General features: G+C 40.3%; 1 protein-coding gene across 1 annotated transcript; it reads right to left on the reverse strand.

The window, feature by feature from the left end:
- Nucleotides 1-2,850: 2,850 nt before the first annotated feature.
- On the reverse strand, nucleotides 2,851-13,159 carry rab11a (RAB11a, member RAS oncogene family). Its single transcript, XM_080737541.1, has 5 exons — nucleotides 13,022-13,159; nucleotides 8,925-9,120; nucleotides 8,484-8,677; nucleotides 6,535-6,615; nucleotides 2,851-5,973 (listed from the first exon to the last, which is right to left on the reverse strand). The coding sequence occupies exons 1-5, from the start codon at nucleotides 13,059-13,061 to the stop codon at nucleotides 5,837-5,839; spliced, it is 648 nt and encodes a 215-aa protein (XP_080593667.1). The 5' UTR covers nucleotides 13,062-13,159; the 3' UTR covers nucleotides 2,851-5,836.
- Nucleotides 13,160-18,624: the final 5,465 nt, after the last annotated feature.

Raw genomic sequence — 18,624 nt, forward strand, 5'->3', positions numbered from 1 at the left:
GGAGCAATCCTCACCTATTTTTAGCCCTTGTTATAGACAAGCTTATCATTCAAGGGCAATCAAGTGTTCATAATATATCCCCTCAACAGAGAAGCAGGTTTCTTCACACGCAGGTAGGTATAGTACGGCACAGAGATTCACAACATATAGCAGAGTTTATGGTTTGGGATGGTGTGTTAACTGTCCAAACTTATGAAGCATGGATAACAATAATGAGATATTGTATCGATCATTGTTTAAAATGATCACAGAGCTACTAACTTGAATCCTGTCTAAACTCTAAACACTACAGGACTGTTATTTATTTTGTAAATGAGGGTGCTGAACCTGCATTCACCAGAATTTCCAAATCATTGATTTACACGTGTGGGTCATGTTCGGATCTGTCCCACACCAATGTAATTTGACTGTGTGTTGCTTTCTAAATGATGTGAAGGCATTCTTCTCAGTTGTTTCCGAGCGTACATACACTGTATTTAAAATCGTAGGTGTTATGAAGGGATTGCTTTAGCCTTTGTTTAGGTATTTATAATGCAATTTGCATTTATTTATTTATATTAAGTGATGGTGAATTTTGTTAATGTGACTCTAAAATATAAAAAAAAGACAAGCATGATCAGATTATGGATACCCTATGATGTAGATAACACAATTTATCTTGTGAGATGATCAGTGTAATTTGTGCAGTTTCTCAAGTTAAATGGTACTCTCTTTCTCTCTCCCCACCCCACAAACTTCCTGTCTTTCTGTAAATTTGCAAATTGCAAATAATTTAAGATAATCTTACTTATTCAAGAGCCACAAATACCCTGTGCAGTAATCACAATGGGAACCATGTGTAAAAATCCAGTGTAAAATGTTATACGTTTTTACGAGGCTACATAACTTTTTACTGCTCTATTGAATTAAACTTATTCATTCACTATGTGAATTCCATCTCAACCTCTGTAGAAGCAATAACATGCTGACAATCGATGGCCGGAGACAGAGTTATATTAGTATTTGACATTATGCCATCTTAGACCAGTGTGGTGACTGTTGATCATGTGTTCACGTGTCTGCTTTTTTTCTCCTTCTGGGGAGGTGTTTCTAGTTACTGTCATTTCAATGCTGCTTGATGTTTTTGTATATATAAATTGAAGATTAAAAGCCTATGCTGCCATCAAAAAGCCTGTGTCAGTCAGGCATTTATGTCCTAGAGTTTCTTGTGTCATGGCATTGGTTAATAAAAGGACAGCACTGCTCCCCTAATCTGCAGTAGCAACTGACGCTTATAGAGGGACTATTCATATAATATCATGTATTCCAACCAGCATATCATTGCAGGCTCTGTAAAGAATAGCCAACAGTGCAATTTCAGGACAGGCTACAGTATGTTGAACGTGGATCAGCATACCCCTGACAGATTGCACCATAAGAAACCAGAAATCCTTAACTGTCCAAGTTTATGTCCATTATGATTTGATGAAACAAAATGGGTGAAGCACTGAAATTAACTACTTATCAACTGCTTTTGGCTCTGTTACATAATATAATTATGTTGTGCAGAAAAGGCTAGGCCATCATAACCAAAACCTCTTTCCAACTGTGTACAGAAAACATCCAGCAGGATCATTCAGGGATTATTCATTGGTAAAACTATCGCCAATGTCGGCAGAAACCTTGTATTTCCAGTTGTTTTTTTTCCTTCATTAATTAAGGCCGTATTTTATACTTTGTCATACGGCAGTATTTATAATAGCTGATCTACAAGGTCACAACGCACTGCATTGTGATGAGTTGTGAGCTTGTAGATCTGCTCTTCTTGAAAATGTTTGCTTATAACGACGTGCCAAAAATAGAGATGCCAGTTTGAAAGTGGGTCTGTGACTTAATCATTATATTATATATAAATATTTAACCAATGAAAAGTATTAAAAATAGCTTGTTGTGACTAAATAACATTGACATTCGATACATTGTTCTTTCATGTCATACAAGGTTTCCGCCCTCATGGATTAAAGTACAATAAAATCTCATGACTGAATTATTTTTTATGGCAGAGTCCTAATTATGAATTTTGTGAAACCGTGTGAAAGGAGCACCCCAACCACCCACTAGCGCGGTTTCCTAAACAATAACACTATATGTAAATGTATGATGTTTTAGTCATGTTGTTCCTGCTGCTCTATATACTACCAAACGGGTGAATCACACTGAGGCTTTAAAGTTTGCATTTACAGTATATGAATAATCAATGACTATTAACATTTTATGGAATATGCTTCCCAACATATTGCTAGTAGTTTGACCACTTCAAATGCTTGAATCTTAAAACCAGTAAGACTCCCTAATCGGGAGATAAGCGACCACCACGACGCATACACAAAATGTAGAAGGCAATCGTAGCCACTCAGGAGGGAATATGGGAAATGGGACAGATCCATGTTGATGACATGACTTTAGAGATCCTGTGTACTGCTTTATGTGATTTTAGGCCAAATTCCGTAGGAGCCGTGTCCAAAAATGTGTTTTGCAAAAATCAGCCTGATGGTGGCGCTAGAAAAAGGCCATGTGAGAAATCAGCTGGAGGTCGTGATTTGCCATCCAAGGAGTGTGTGCAAAGTTTGGCATCGATAGGCCAGAGAAAGAGTAGGGGCAAAAGTGTGACATGACGGACAGTCAGACGGACAGACAGACAGCCGTTAGGTCGCATTTATACGCGGAAATAGCCAATCTACAAGTGCTCAATTCATCTGCACATTGAGAGCTTGTAGATCCGTCAGCTATTTTTGCTGTGCAACATGCTTTCATAGGAGACATACCATACTTGCTGCCTTCCATTGGAATCCAAATTACTGTAATCTGTCATGGCGACTGAGAACTTTAATCCATGTGCACATTGAGGTGATAAAAGATAACAAGCATTTATACATACATTGTATTACACACAGTCACACAATACTAACAAAAATGTGTTACAGTTTTTTATTTGAAGTTTCAATTGTAATTAGTGGTCTGGATAGCGGATGATTTATAATAAACAAATTACCAAAGAAATTAAAATACAGCATACACATACATAAAAACAAAGTAGAGACAAAATGTGAAAGGTAAAGGAAATCACATGACATAAATCATTCGATTCAATGTAGCTAGCAAACTGGCAATGCCAGTACCATCTGTGCATTCACATCATAGGTACTGAATGGCCAGACACACAGAGGACTGCAGCCTTTAGGAAGCAGCTCTTCAGAGTACAGTACAGCACTGCAGTCTTTCCACAGGTACTGGGTTATGAGATATTGAGCCTAGGGTTGGGATTCGATACCGGGGAAACCGGGATACAACATTGAGGAATCGGAATTGGAATTGGTTCCTTCAGGTTTTGGAACAGTTTCCAGAACGGGTTTTATCACTGCCAAAGCTGGTTATATGGATTTCACGTCTGCTATACAATTACAATACCGGTGGTTCTCAAAGCTTTTCATTTCAAGGACCACCATAACTCAGAGTGTACACATTTGGTTCCACACTCTGAGTTACAGACCTGTAAGGGTCCATTTAGAACCCCCTATAAGAATCGTTAAGGAATCGGACCGTTAAAAGGGAATTGTTAAGGAAAAAATGTAAAAGGATCCCAACCCTACTTGAGCCTAATTTAAACTTCATCGCATGACGGTGTTGCGCACCATAAATGACTGATTTTCAAGTGATAAACATGACGCATCGCCAATAAACTAGGTTTTACAATCAGGTGGCCGGTGTCTGACACCAGGTCATTGACCATTTAAAAAGAAATATGCTACTTAATTTTTTATATTTTCTTTCAATCAGAATCTAACTTTAATCAGCATGGCGACATGAATACAACCTTATCTGTAGTGCTTTCAGTGTAATATAGTGTGTCATGTTTAGTGCAAAAAGTGACATAGTCAAAGTGTGAGTAACCTTGAACCTACTCAAGACGAGGCTTTCACAACGGCTGCCTGCAGCTGACATTGGCGACAGGGAAACTTGATAAGCCACAGTGAGCCACTTCACACCTGTACGGTGGGAGTTTTGAAAGGTCAGTTTGGTCCTCAGTGGTATGGAGCAGAGTTTCCTGAGCTCCCGAGATAATGGACATCGTTCCTACAGTAGCTGCGTTAGCCAACCTTCCCTGACTGATGAACCACTAAACGGGAATGGAGGCCAGTGGCCAGTGACTCGCAGAGCCAAGAGACCAGACACAACCTCAGGACAGAGGAGAAAGTAATGCGAGGGCCAACAGCCTGCGTTTGTTTTATGGGGGAACAGAAAGGCCACAATGGAGCAAACTGAGATTAGATGGGTGTGTTTCTCTGCCTTGAACCCTGAGAACTCAAGTCAACAGTGGTCTTTGTTTGTTTTAATTGTTTTACTGTGCATCCCTGACACAGCCCCAACAGCCAAAGACTATTTGGTTGGTCTCCCACAGCATCAGAGGGAACAGAACAAAGACAACACCATGAGGGCTGTTTAACTCCCAAGAGATCATAATGATGGACTTTGACAGTGAGATATTGAAATAGCTTAAAAGTAGAAAGCACATTTGTGAAATGAAGGCATCCCAACATGACATTCTACTAGGAAGGCACTGTAACCACCACAATCATTAAAATGCAGTGGTAGTTGCAGCTGAGGTCCCGCAATAGTGCCAGTGCATCATTAAAAACAAAACTGTTTCGATGCATAGTGTATCACTGGATATGTAATTAAAATGTTGCATTACAAGCAATATGTAGGATCCCATTCATGCGTTTTTGTCCAGCTATTGTCCATCACCCCCAATTATCCAGTGTCCGCTTTCTAGAGGGAAATGGCTTGCTTCTTGTTCTTTTTAAACAATACATTTACATGGTACGTCATTTTGGCAGATGCTCTAACCTGGAGTGTCTTACAAATAAGTGCAATAGTAAAATAAGGTTAATTTCCAAGACCACCTAAATTACAATCAACTAATATTAAGTAGTACAAAGGTAAAAGCCTCAGCACTCTGACACTAGATAATAACTCTAATAATTGATGGCATGCTCCCAAACAAGTATCATGTGAACCAACACCAAAGGTCACAGTAGTAAGATGGCCTGGTATGGAACTTAAGACTATCGCTGTAAACAATTACTTGACACATATTGGGAGCCGCTGAATACTGCACAGCACATGTTTTTACCAACATGTGTCAATGTTTTCTGAATACCCTTTTAAAATATGTTAATTAAACAAGCCTGGCTATAAGCAAATATGGACTCCAAGACACAGAAAATAACCTACAGAGGAACCAAAATAAAACAAAATCACTGAAAAGGTGAAAGCTGGTATCTCCCTTCACTCATTTCAGATTCCAAAGCAGAGCAAGCATGCTGCAGCACCTTAGCCCATGATGATAACATCACAATGTAGCCACCAACATTGTGATTAATAGCTATACTACTTGGAGTATTGCAGAATGGAAGATAATTTTGCTCAGATTACTAATCGTAGACTTCCATATTACCACAGGACATACACTGCCAGGCTCTGACCCGTCAAAGCTCCCTGCCTCCAAAGACACAGCCAGGATGAGAATGCATGTCAAATGCATAGGTAGAGATTTACACACAAAAAAAAGTTGATTATTACAGGCAACATATTGATGCGTTTTGTGCAGATTTGATTATTAAAATGTTGCTATATAAAAGCTTTATAGAGGCAGAGGAAAAGAAGCGTACACCTAACTGGTAGTTCGCTTTTCTTTCTCCTGGTATCAGCCAACCAGCTGTATCTGAGAAGCACAGTCATTTCTTTTTTCTTCCAGAGAGGCAGACCCTCAGTGGGGGAAAGGGGCCGAGCACTGCTAGATGCTCTGACAACACTGCATCTTTGGTTTGTTCTCCGTGGGCTGCACCTGGATGTTTACCACATTGTTGCTAGGTGACATGTCATTGTCCCGTCTGTCGGACATTTGCTTCTGAGAGACGATGCGGTAAATCTCTGTGTGGAGAGAGGAAGGGAGAGAGAATGCAATTAATGTCACTCACACACGCGTGGCATAAATCTACCTTTCTTGAGGTGTGCTTTGTATTTTTCCAATAATGCCACCCAGCCCAATAGGAAGCTTATGTAATATTACCACTGCATAAACGCTGATAGCGTTGCAGATTAAACATCTATAGCTTGATTACTCTCTGCTGTGCGTGTAGCAAAAGGGCCAAGTCTGCTCTATAGCAGAGCACAGCTGCAGATCTTTATTGTGGTCACGTCCTGGTAAAAGAAACTGTGAACCTACAAAGCACAAGCGAGGCCAGATCTTTGATTAGCCATTCCTGATGCATAACTGGCATTCATCCAAGTCGGGCCTTCGATACAGACACTCCCTTCTGCATCTATGAGGATAGACGCTGCTGCTAACGCATTGGTATGCAAATCTGATTTGATGTAGCATAATCCTAAATGATAATGCAATTAGAGGTTTTAACACAGTTTGAGTTCAGAGAGGTTCATCTAAGCCAACTAAAATTCTATGGAGAAATCATCTAAATCAAACAATCTCACCAGTGAGAATGGTCTGGAAGGCTGTCTCCACATTAGTGGAATCCAACGCTGATGTCTCCAGAAATGACAGACCATTTTTCTCTGTGAGAGAAAAGAAACACAAAACATGAAATTATTCCCTTTGTATGTTAGGACTTCAAGACAATAATAATAATAAAAAGAATTCCCTGACATACAGCCACAGTACAAGCTAGATAGGTCTCATCACTTACACAGCCAAGATTCTATCACCTCCTTAAACCACTGACAGATGAAATGTCCCCTCTGCAGTATGCAAGTATACTGTACTTGCAGCAAAAAGTGTCAAAAATATACAACAATACTGCATAGTCTGTCAGGTGGAAACCTCACATGTCCAAAAATGTTACTTTTCAGGATATATATATTTTTTAAAGGAGCAAATTGACAAGCTCAAAATGCGTTGCTTCCGCATTTTGAGCTTGCATATCTGCTACTTTCGCTGCTTTTGTGTGACGCTGTAGTAGGATCAAGTAACGTTGGACAATAAATATGGTGAATATTATTGGCAATCTGCGATTGTATGAGTCTAATCGTAGGTTGTTTTCATTGGCCAATTTTTGGGGCGATATTTGTCATTTCATTTAGCTAAATAAATGTAATACAGTATAATTGTCTGCCTCCTCAAGAATTCAACTCTCCAAATATAGCCAAATTAAAACATGTGTGATGTTAGTCAATTTGGGCCATTCTAATAATGATTCTTGTTGCATTGATTCCCACGTGACTAGGCTACAAAACAGTACACAGTCCCCTGGTACTGAATGGAGCGGAGAGCAGAGGTTAGAGGGAATCGCTTTAGCTTACCTAGTTGTCTATTTATCATCTATGTACATTTATATATATATATATATATATATATATATATTCGTAAAAACGAAAATGAAACTAGCTTTAATTTCTGCAAATCCTCACTGTGCATTTGGATGCCTGATGACACAAGAACGCATGTTCTTCCAGTCTCAGAAGGATCCAGCACTTGATTCTTAACTTTTGCTGTCAAGTCTGGTTATTAAAACTTGTGTCAGTTAAGTTTATATTACCAGTCAATCAATGTGATTTGAAATGCGTTTTGCTCACTGCCTGACGCATGTTGCGAGTCCCTTTAGTTTTGGTCAGTGAGAGAGGTGCATGGCAGCAGAAAGACAGTCTCTGTTTATTGACATGCATGCATGAGAGACTATCGTAACCCAACACTGCACATAGCTACAGTATATCATGACGACTGACGTCATATGACTGAAGTCACAAGTTGGCCACATGAAGAGTGAGATCCACATGCGAACACAGACTGGAGACGCACAGTTCTAGAGCTGTCACAATTATTAAATAATCGTCTAATCGCAATTGTTTCACATAATCGTCATAATCGTTTCCACGTTAAAAAATGTTCAGATATAAGTAAAAATATAGTGGAAATAGCAGATCTACAAGAGCTTGTGCTGCGAGCTTGTAGATCTGCTATTTTTGAAAAAGTCGTGAAAATGTGTGCAAATCTTTGAATATATGTATTTTCAAAGCGAACGTGGCCAAATAAATATCATTTTGGGGGTCCTTCAAATGAAAAGGTTTGAGAACCACTGACATAGTAGTCTCTCAAGAACAGACTAACTGAGCTCCATTTAAGTGAAAAGGACCTTTTCTTTGACGATGGCTGGCCAGATTGCTGACATAGAAACATGGATTTTTCAAAAAATCTTAGAAGGATTCAAAAGACACTTATAGCATCGGGTCAAAATTCTAATTTTTCCGATTTTTCTAAAATAGCAGATCTACAAGCTTGCAGTGCGGCACTCGGTGCCGCGCTGTGAGCTTGTATATCTGCTATTTTTCAATAGTTAAAGCATAAAACAATGATAGACAATAACGTGTACCCGTTCTAAATTGGTTAATTATAACTTGGTAGGTGACTAGGTGTAGAACTGCCTCACCTGCAAATGCCCGCGCCTCATCAGTGGGAACAGCCCTGAGATGTCGCAGGTCACTTTTATTGCCCACCAGCATGATGACAATGTTTGTGTCAGCATGGTCCCTCAGTTCCTTAAGCCAGCGCTCCACGTTTTCATATGTCAGGTGTTTGGCGATGTCGTACACAAGTAGCGCCCCCACCGCCCCACGGTAATATCTGAGGAGGCCAACAGTGATAAAGACAAAACAAACCTTTTCCACAGAACTGTCCAAACATGTTTAAAATATACAGAATAGTTATGATATGCTTTGGACACTCAAATATGTGAGGAATTTATTTTAGTGGCCATATTATATTTGTACCAAGATGTTTATCCAGGATCTGAAATATATTTTCAAAAGCCTTTCTGGAACATGCGTGCAACATATTTATGCTGTACTATGGGTGTTTGAAGCTCACTTACGCAGAGGTGATGGCTCTGTAGCGTTCCTGTCCAGCGGTATCCCATATCTGAGCTTTCACAGTCTTGCCGTCAACCTGGATGCTGCGAGTGGCAAACTCCACTCCAATGGTACTCTTGCTCTCCAAGTTGAACTCGTTACGGGTGAAGCGAGACAACAGGTTGCTCTTCCCCACACCAGAGTCTCCAATCAGTACCACTGCAAGAATTTGTGTTGTTTTAAAAACTCTTTAAATTTCTTGTCGGAAGTTATGTAACATTTTGTTAGCCTACTGTAAAGGTAAGTAAGCCTTGTCGAGCCATGAAGCCCATAGGGCACAGGAGCTTACCCCAACCCAACCCCTTATGCTGAGTGCCAACCAGGGAGGTACTGGGTCTCATTTCTATGGTCTTTGTTATGACTGGGCCGGGGAATCAAAACCCTGATCTCCCAGTCTCAGGGCAGACAGTAGACACTATGTACAACCTAAAGAGCACTACTATTAATCTTAGGCTAAATTTAATCAATAATAAATACATTCACAATTTCTAATTTGATAACTAAAATAGGAAATAAATGGGTACTATGTATGGAACCTGTTACGAACCAACTAATTGATTGAGTTAACAATAGATCCCAAAAAATGTGAAATTCATTGCCAAGACATTTATGACTAATGAAAACTGTGTTCCCTTTAGTGTAATGAATTACATATTTATAGCACTTTTCTTAGTACTCAATTCGCTTTACAATGGTTCATTCATTTCCTCACTTCCCACATTCACAAAGCAATGGTGGCAAGCTAACACCGACCGACTCATTGGGGGCAATGTGGGGTTGAGTGTCCAAGGACACTTCGACATGTGGTCAGGAGGAGCCGGGATTCAAACCACCGACCCAAGGATCATTGGGCGACCTGCTCTACATCCTGAGCCACAGCCATGTGGCAGACTTTTTCCAGTGAGTCAACACTATAGTACAGCACCCTGTCCCTGACTTTGTTTTACCTGAATGGAACAGTCATCACTAGTATAAGTGGCATTACCTTACTGCCGTACTCTCTCCAGATAGTTTGTCTAATATGTAGCCTAAGTTATGTAACATCTTCTTCTTCTACCATTCTAAACCCAAGAGACTTCTTTACTATTGCATTAGACTCAAAGAGTATCAACCTTTTTGACAAGATGTAGAGAAAATGTATTGGCTGTGGCGAAAAAGTGAAAAACTTCTGGGAACCCAGATTAGCTGAAACCAGATGCAGATTTTGAATATTTTTGTTCTGCAACAGGTTACAATCACAGACTGACTTCATGTTAACATAAAATAAAAGAGGACCAAACAAACAAGAGCTATTGTTTTTATCCCTGTTCCAACTTGAAACTAGCCATGTTGTCTGGAATTAAAATAGATACAAAATATTTAAGAAATGCATCTTGCTTGACAGATTCTTTGCAACTGGTGCCTATTTAAAAGCCTGAGCTGTTCTCATACAACAGTATGAGAATAGTTAGCCCCTTTCGGGACCCTTGTTTACCTTTTTTGTATTGGGAAGTCGGTAACAAGGGTCCCTTGCCGCTGCGCACTTGCCGCTGCGCACGCCGACCATTGTCTGGTCTTGGACGAATACAGTGTCGCTCAGATGTTGTAGAGATTCTTTAAAGATATCCAGAACTGCACTAGGACTAGGAGACCGCGGAAACGTGTGCGAAGCAGTGCTAATCGGCGATGCCGTTAAGTATTTTTAATCTTTGTGTGAAAATTTAGCAGCTTTTTCCAAAATGTATCTCGCTTCCCTATTACATCACATGTCCCGCCTCCCTCGCTGTGGTTGGCTAGCTGGTAGTAGCAGCGTGTTTCAGTGCGCGTAGCCAAGTTAAGCCAACCACACCGTGGGGAGGCGGGACATGTGACGTAATGGGGAAGCGAGAGACCGTTTAGAAAAAGCTGCAAAATTTTCACACAAAGATTAAAAATACTTAACGGCATCGCCGATTAGCGCCGCTTCGCACACGTTTCCGCGGTCTCCTAGTCCTAGTGCAGTTCTGGATATCTTTAAAGAATCTCTACAACATCTGAGCGACGCTGTATTCGTACAAGACCAGAGAGTGGTCGGCGTGCCTATCACAAAGTGCCGAGACAGCGGCAAGGGACCCTTGTTACCGACTTCCTAATACAAAAAAGGTAAACGGGGCTAGAGAATGGTATATCTAACATATAATTTTCTGAATGTCTGTCTGTCTGTCTGTCTGTCTGTCTGTCTGAAACCGCGTTTCTCCTCAGTGGCTGGAGCAATTGATCTGAAATCGCATCACCATCAGCATATGAACACACCTGACATAACTGTGAAGCCCGTTTGTCACTTTCACAAATCGTATGCTGTATAATTGCATTTTTATGGTGTATCTATATCTATTTAGCCTACAGTACCTTTTGTGACCACACATGTTAAGGGAGGGGCGCTGTTGTTCAGGCCATGCACAATCACACACAAACCCACACACACACACACACACACACGGGGGGGGGGGGGGGGGGGGGGGGGGGGGGGGGAGTGTGTGTGTGTGCAGGCGGGCAGGCGGGCGGGCAGGGGGGGCGGGCGGGGGGGGGGTTCTGGCCCTGTTACAGATGTTGTCCAAAATCATGCAGATCGGTACACAGTATCTCTGTAGCCGTTAAATGGAACGGGTATTTCTTACATTGATGCTCCTACATATTAGCATGCAAGCACCAGTTAAAGTTACTTTCCATCCCTCATATACTGTGTGCACAGTGCACATCCCATAATCCACACACTGCACTCATATCTTTGAACGGGTAAGGGCTAGTTTCATTAAAGGAGTAGTTCACCACTTTTCAACCTGTCTTCATATAATAGGTCCTCACTAATGTTCATGATAAAATATAAAAAAAAATCTACTCAGTCCAAGTCTCCTAGGAGAGCTGTGGGAAGTCAGAATCCATCGTCTTGTGACATCATCATTTTCCCCCAAAAATATTTAATCAATATTTTTTGAAAAAAAATATTTAGATTTTTATTATCGCGAGAACAATGGCTTCCACTTTAAAATTGCAACTTTTCAGGAATAGAAAGCCTGCAGTTTCTATAAACTGGATTGGCAATCGATGATGTCACAAGACAATGGGTTTCTGACCTGCCCACAGCCCTCCTCTGAGAAAAAAAAAAAAAAAAAAAGATAAAAGCTATTTTTGAGTGAGGACCAATTATATGAACATAGGTTGAAAAGTGGTGGAGTGCCCCTTCAAGGAAACATAAAAGTACAGTACAGGAAACCTGCCTACCAATGACATCATCAATGGAGAATCCAAGGCCAAGCCAATAGAAACAGGTAAGTTAGCATGCTGAAATGGAAGCCACTGTATTATTTTTTTTTTTAAATGTAAAGTTTGAAAAGACCAAACCTGACCAGTGACATCAACAGTAGGCAAGCTTCTGAACTGTCCACAGTCCACACACAGTCCTGTTTGTGACTTACACAGAGCGATAGACACAAATGGTACCATACCATCTTATGATCTTATACAAATAAATAGGGAAGACAAATTATATGAAGATAGGTTGAAAATGGGTTAAGTGGTCTTTTAACCCAAGCCAACAGACCATTTCTTTCTCTTTGCCACCATTACCACCCCCACAAACACAGCAGTGATGATTTCAGACCGGAAGTCTTACTCACTGTCTGATGGATAGTTGTGGATAACCGGTCTGCAGTGACACATGAAGCCAACTCATATGTCAATGATTGTATAATTTTAACCATTATCTGTATGGTGGAACACTTCTGTGTATTCTTCACGATAACTGCTATTAATGTAACGGTCAGATAGTTGAAGCTAGGGTTATAATGAAGCAATAAAGTACGCATAAAACCTCGAGCCCTTCGGTGGTCTTTTATGAACCGGGTGTAACTAAGCCGGGCGGGGTTTCAGAATTCTCGACAGCATGAAACAAAACTATTCGTCTCCATTTCGAAAGGCATAAATCGAGCATCCCCAAATTAGCCAGGTTTGTCATAGCCTAATAGCTAACGCTAGCCACTTTTGGTCGGATTTTTGGGCGATTTTTGTCGTTGTCAGTTTGTAATAATTGGGGTAAAGTTACCTTTGAACAGGTAGTCGTATTCGTCATCTCTAGTCCCCATCTTCTACGGCGTTTTTTCGACCTGTCAGTGTTGATGTCGTGCAAAAATGCTAAGCCGATAGGACCGTATCTCTTTCCCTACTCCTCGGTCCAAACAACACTGAAGGCTAGCCTAGCAAGCTAGCAGGCACACACCCAGTGACCCAGCAATGGGCGGCCCGTTTGCGACGTTAGTGTCGTGTTACACCTAATTTGGTGACCCATTGGAATCTGTGACCCCAGAGGTCACTGTTTTGAAATTTCAGCCAACTCAAAGGTTGAAGTTCAAGTTGTTTATATTGTCACAGTGTGTACATACTGTACAATAAATCACCTGCCAGCACATAACTTCCTCAGCAGTGTGTATACAAATAAGAAATAATAATAACAATAGGAACAGAGGACAAAAACAATCAACCAACAACAATGCTTTACACCTTTAAACCTGTGACATAATAGTAACATGACAATAAAGATGATGATTTTTTTTTTAATCTTCACACATCTAGATAGATAGATACCTTTATTATCCCAAGGGGGAAATTTAGTTGTCCAGTAGTAGCACAGCAGTATACAGTTATTTACAAAGTTACAGAGAGGTAAGAAAGATAGATAAGAGGGAAAAAAAACAAAAACAAAGACAAGAGCAGTACAGTACCAATAAGGAGAAGGTGCATCAATAGAGGGGGGGCGAATAATATATAAGTATATATACATAAAGTGTCTTGCAAAAGAGACCATAGCAGTCAATGCTAGTTAGTGCAAACAAGTATCTCACTGTCATTGTTAAACAAAGCAAAAATACTCAGAAACTACCAACACTAACAACCTAATAGTGCAGTGTCAAAAATCAGTGCGAAAAAACGAAGAAACTAGGAAGCGTGTCACCGCAAGGCGCACCTGAGCACTCTTCCTCGAAGGTCCTTAGAGTTCAAAGTCAATACAGCAATTGTTCCTTAGAGTCAATACAGCAATGGTTCCGAAGTCTAAGTTAGGAAGGGAGACCTTTTCAAGCGTCCGTTATGTGTCTCGTTGTACAGCTTAAGGGCAGCCGGTACAAAAGATTTTCCTAATCTCTCACATCTCCGTACTGGGTAGGTAAAGCGGTCGTTTCCTCTCTTACTCCAGTAACTGGTGATCTCTAGATGGAGGGGGTGGGAGGAGTTCTCCAAGATGGAATCTAGCTTCTTCCCAGTGCGCACCTTGGTTACTTCCTCCACCCCCTGCAGAGAGGACCCAACGACAGAGCCAGCTTTCTTCACCAGTCTGTTTAGGTTAAACGTGTCACCTGCTCTGTTGTTGCCACCCCAGCATGTTATGCCAAAAAAGAGGACACTTGCCATGACAGACTGATAGAACATCTGTAGCATCCTATTGCACACCCCAAACGATCTCAGTCTTCTCAGGAGGAACAGCCTGCTTTTCCCCTTGCTGTGAATCATCTGCTCTACTGTGTGTGTGTGTGTGTGTGTGTGTGTGTGTGTGTGCGTGCGTGCGTGCGTGCGTGTGTGTGTGTGTGCGTGTCGTGTGTGCTGTGCGTGGCCAGACGCCAGACGCAAACCAACAGATAATATTGCGAGAACTTGCAACAGCGACCTCTACAGTCACAGTGTTTGATAGGTTAACAATTTTGTTTCAACACCTAAATCCTCCAATAAAACGTCAAGAAAGGCAAACCCATTTGAAAATACATTTGGTATGGCTCTTGGACTGCTATGTTAATCTGTCTGTTTACTTTTAATAGAGCTCCAATACAAATAACACATTATAAACTCACACACATATGTTGTTGATCTTGCTAACATTTTTTTTATGTATAATAGGTGAGTTGCTAAGGTTCTATGGTGTAATGGTTAGCACTCTGGACTCTGAATCCAGCGATCCGAGTTCAAATCTCGGTAGGTCTTGCATTTTCACCCAGTGAAATACAGCTGATATTTGATTCGTCAAATGGCGTTGCTACAGTAGAATACGTTTGCAGCCCTCTTCTAGAATTTAACTCCCTATAAAAAGAAAAAAATGAGAAAAAGACTACACAAATTAGTAATGCTTAATAACACACCCCAAAAGGACCATAGGTCTACTGGTGGCTTACTCTAGTCTAAACTCAATACTAGAGTTTATTCCATAGCTATCTGGTTGAAGTGATCCTGTCTGTTCAGGGGTTTGTTTCCGAGATGGAACAAAACTGTGTTTTCAATATTAACCACACCATGGCAGCAGAGAGACAGAAAAAAACAAATCTATGCTGGTATGTTTTGACTAGTGCGACACTTTCGTGCTGTATTAAGGGACTTTTTTCTTCTTTTTTGTTAAAAACGTCAACGTGCTAATCAATAAAAGATGCTCCAGGCAGCTCTTTATATTATTTTCTCCATATCTTGAGAGTCGCAAGTAGACAACAAGACTAGATGCGGTGGTAAAAAAAAAATCTAAAAAAAAAAACAATAGCCTAAACAGGCTATAAAATTGGAAGTGGGTTCTTTCTCCTGAATGTCCTGATTGGTATGCCGATCAGAAAATATTATGGGGATAGCTTGTAGATCGTCTATTTTCACTACTTGTTAAACATTTGTTTTCTAATTTATGGAATTTATTTTATTCCTTCATGAAATTATTGGGGGGGAGGGGGGTGTTTTGAATTCATTTTTTTTTACGTTTGAAATAATAATAATAATAATAATATAACAAAATATTAAGGGACCCCTACAAGACTCCCGAGACTCGGGTGGCTGTGAGAGAATGTCACCATGACGTCGGTGGGGGTTGTAAGCATAGTCACGTGAACCGCGCAGGTCCCGATAAAGCGCTTCTCGAGCCAAGTGCAGCTCTGTTATTCTGATGCCTAGCTCTATCGTCTCTTCCACTGAGATTTGATTCTCTCCAAGCAGCATAAAAATAGAGGGAAAGCAAATACGAGGAGAACAACTTTTCTTTCCGCCTGAAATCCTCCCGTAGTCCCGTTGTAGTAGCCCGTTTCTTACCACAATTTCTGCACATCATATCTGACAATTCGTCGTGAGCTCTGGGATGTGAGTAACGAGCGACTTATTTTGAATACACTATACATTGAAATTATATATAGCCTATATATTTTTTTAATAACATCACGACATATTTATTGTATTTTATATTTTAGGCTATATTTGATAATGGTGTTTTCATCCGTCATTTCATCTGATATGTCTTTGTTGACCAACCAACCATTTTAATCATTATTTTCCTATGGTGGATAACAAAAGACAGATAATTGGTTAAATTACATAGCTCGCATCTCATCCAGCTATAGCTGTGTCTTTTTTATCGGTCATTTTAAATGCTTCGTTGAAGCTTGCGAACCACATTTACACTTGACTAAACAGTGAGCAATGAGCATATGTTATTTCTAGCATCCTCTTTAGATGCCCAAGAAGATGGCTTCTGTCAGATGTAAGCGTAGGCTACACACCGCGATAATACGTCTGCTATGATGGGTATTGTAGGCTAATAACGGACAATAATCTAACTGGCTGATATAAGACCTATATAAGGGGCAAAAGAAACAAATTAAAAATGTAAGATTAACGGGCATTGGTGCTACGTTATTATTATAGCCTACATTATATAGGCCTATCTATATTCCCCAAGCAACACTTGGTTGGATTATTGTGTCCATGGTCGGTTTGTGGTACTGTACCGTAGGCTACCCCATCAACTAGTGCATTGGTTCTCAAGGACCCCAGGGGTCCTTGAGGGGGTCCCCAGCTAAATGATAGCTTGGAACCAAATGGACCCTTATGGGTCTGTAACTCTGAGACCCTGGCAGGTCCATTTGGTTCCATTTGTACACTCTCGGAGTTAAATTAACACTGATTTTACAATATGACTAGGGGTCTCAGAGATATGCCATTACATTTAAATGGGGGTTTGTAGCCTAATGCATGTCAAACTGGGGGTCCTTTGGGGTTTCCTAAAGGAAAATGGTTGGGAATCACTGCTAGAGCAGTAAAACTCATCTCTTATTGGGGTCCCTGGCATATCTTTTCAAATGGGGGTCCGCAGGCTAATGTGTATCGATTTGGGGGTCCTTGAAATGAAAACGTTTGAGAACCACTGAAGTAGAGAATGTAAGGAACACGTAGGTAGGCTGCATGGCTGAACATGAGGACAGTGCCGTGGTGCCCATGGATAAGAGGGAACAGATGTCGAGTGAAATGTTTTGGTGTTTGGTTGTCCATCTTCCCTCCCCGCCCCCTGCTGTTACCACACACAGCCTTTTGAACCGGTTGACATTCTTAGGGTTAGGGTTTGTATAAGGACCACCAGTAAAATGATTTCTAATTGTTTGTTCGCAATATGACAGGTGCTACAGTAGGCTACTGTATATTGCATTCAGAGCAGAGCACATAACCACACAGACAGAAATTATTGTAATAACTATTATATTAATGCTGAACAAGGTTGTCACTAGTTGTCACCCATTTAAGCATAGATGAGTGAAATGTGCTGAATTATATTCTGGTGTAATGCCATTGTTATGTTGAGGATTAAGTAATACTTTTTGGTTTCTGATTACCATTGAAGGGGTGAATGGAGGTGATGGATGTCACTGCATGGCTGCATCGGAGATTATGTCTATATTTAATTCTACATCTGATTAATATTCCCTGTCACATCTTGAATGCTGCATGTGTTCCGAAGCATTTATGTATAAATTCAGGCGAAGGTGTCTGTGGGTATAGTTTTGATTAGCACAAGGGGTGTATTGGAAAGGTGTGTACTGTATGTAGGCTACTGAAGGAGCGTTCCTTGATTATTTGTAGAGGTGTGCATTGGCACTACCCTCACGATTCAATTTGAGTACGATTCACCATGTAACGATTCTATTCTATTCTATTCTATGATGCATCATACTTTTCTTTGCTGCACAACATCGCAAATCTTTCATCATCAGTCAATACAAGCAGTCAGATATACTGAACAACAACATATTTTATTTAGACTTATATAATATAATATATTATAGTATTATAATTATGTCATAATTATATATTATATTTAGGCTTTGATTATCGATTATGTCATGTTGCTGCACTGATGCAGAATCGAGCACGGACGAATTGTGATGATTTGCTGAATCGTTTATTTTTGACATCCCTAATTATTTGGCTGCTGACCAAGGTTTACAATTGACAGAAATTACAATATCCTACTTATAGTTAGAATGTTATTTGCCACATCAGTACTGGTTTGTATTAATTGTTATATTGCTACATCATCAGGATTAGAGGTAACTTCTATTAACATCTTAAAAACAGGATAAGGGTACTACGGTCACACCAAAGTATGGTTGCCAGCTGATAAGCGGATTCTGCCAATGCATTTCAATGGGAATGGAGCGGATTTTTTAAGAAATCCGCAGATGGCAGATCAATAGACACAAACCTTCCTCTACCAGTTATGGAGTTTTTAAAGTTCCCTGTCTATATCTTTTCAGGCCTCTGTATATAGAATTGGGTTATGTTAAGTGACTTACAGTGTCTTTGAACTGACAATGATAATAATTATAGCCATGATCATCATTACAACTTTTTTGGTTTAATTTT

The sequence above is a fragment of the Nannobrachium achirus genome (genome assembly GCF_963921795.1).
Source record: "Nannobrachium achirus genome assembly, chromosome: 11".
In the NCBI taxonomy this organism is placed as follows: Eukaryota; Metazoa; Chordata; class Actinopteri; order Myctophiformes; family Myctophidae; genus Nannobrachium; species Nannobrachium achirus.

Excerpts from the sequence above, each read along its gene's own strand:
- rab11a (XM_080737541.1), bottom strand. The coding sequence starts at position 13,061 with ATGGGGACTAGAGATGACGAATACGACTACCTGTTCAAAG. Across the intron at positions 9,121-13,021 it reads ATACGACTACCTGTTCAAAG|TGGTACTGATTGGAGACTCT; the intron begins GTAACTTTACCC and ends AAATTCTTGCAG. Across the intron at positions 5,974-6,534 it reads CTTCCAGACCATTCTCACTG|AGATTTACCGCATCGTCTCT; the intron begins GTGAGATTGTTT and ends CTCTCCACACAG.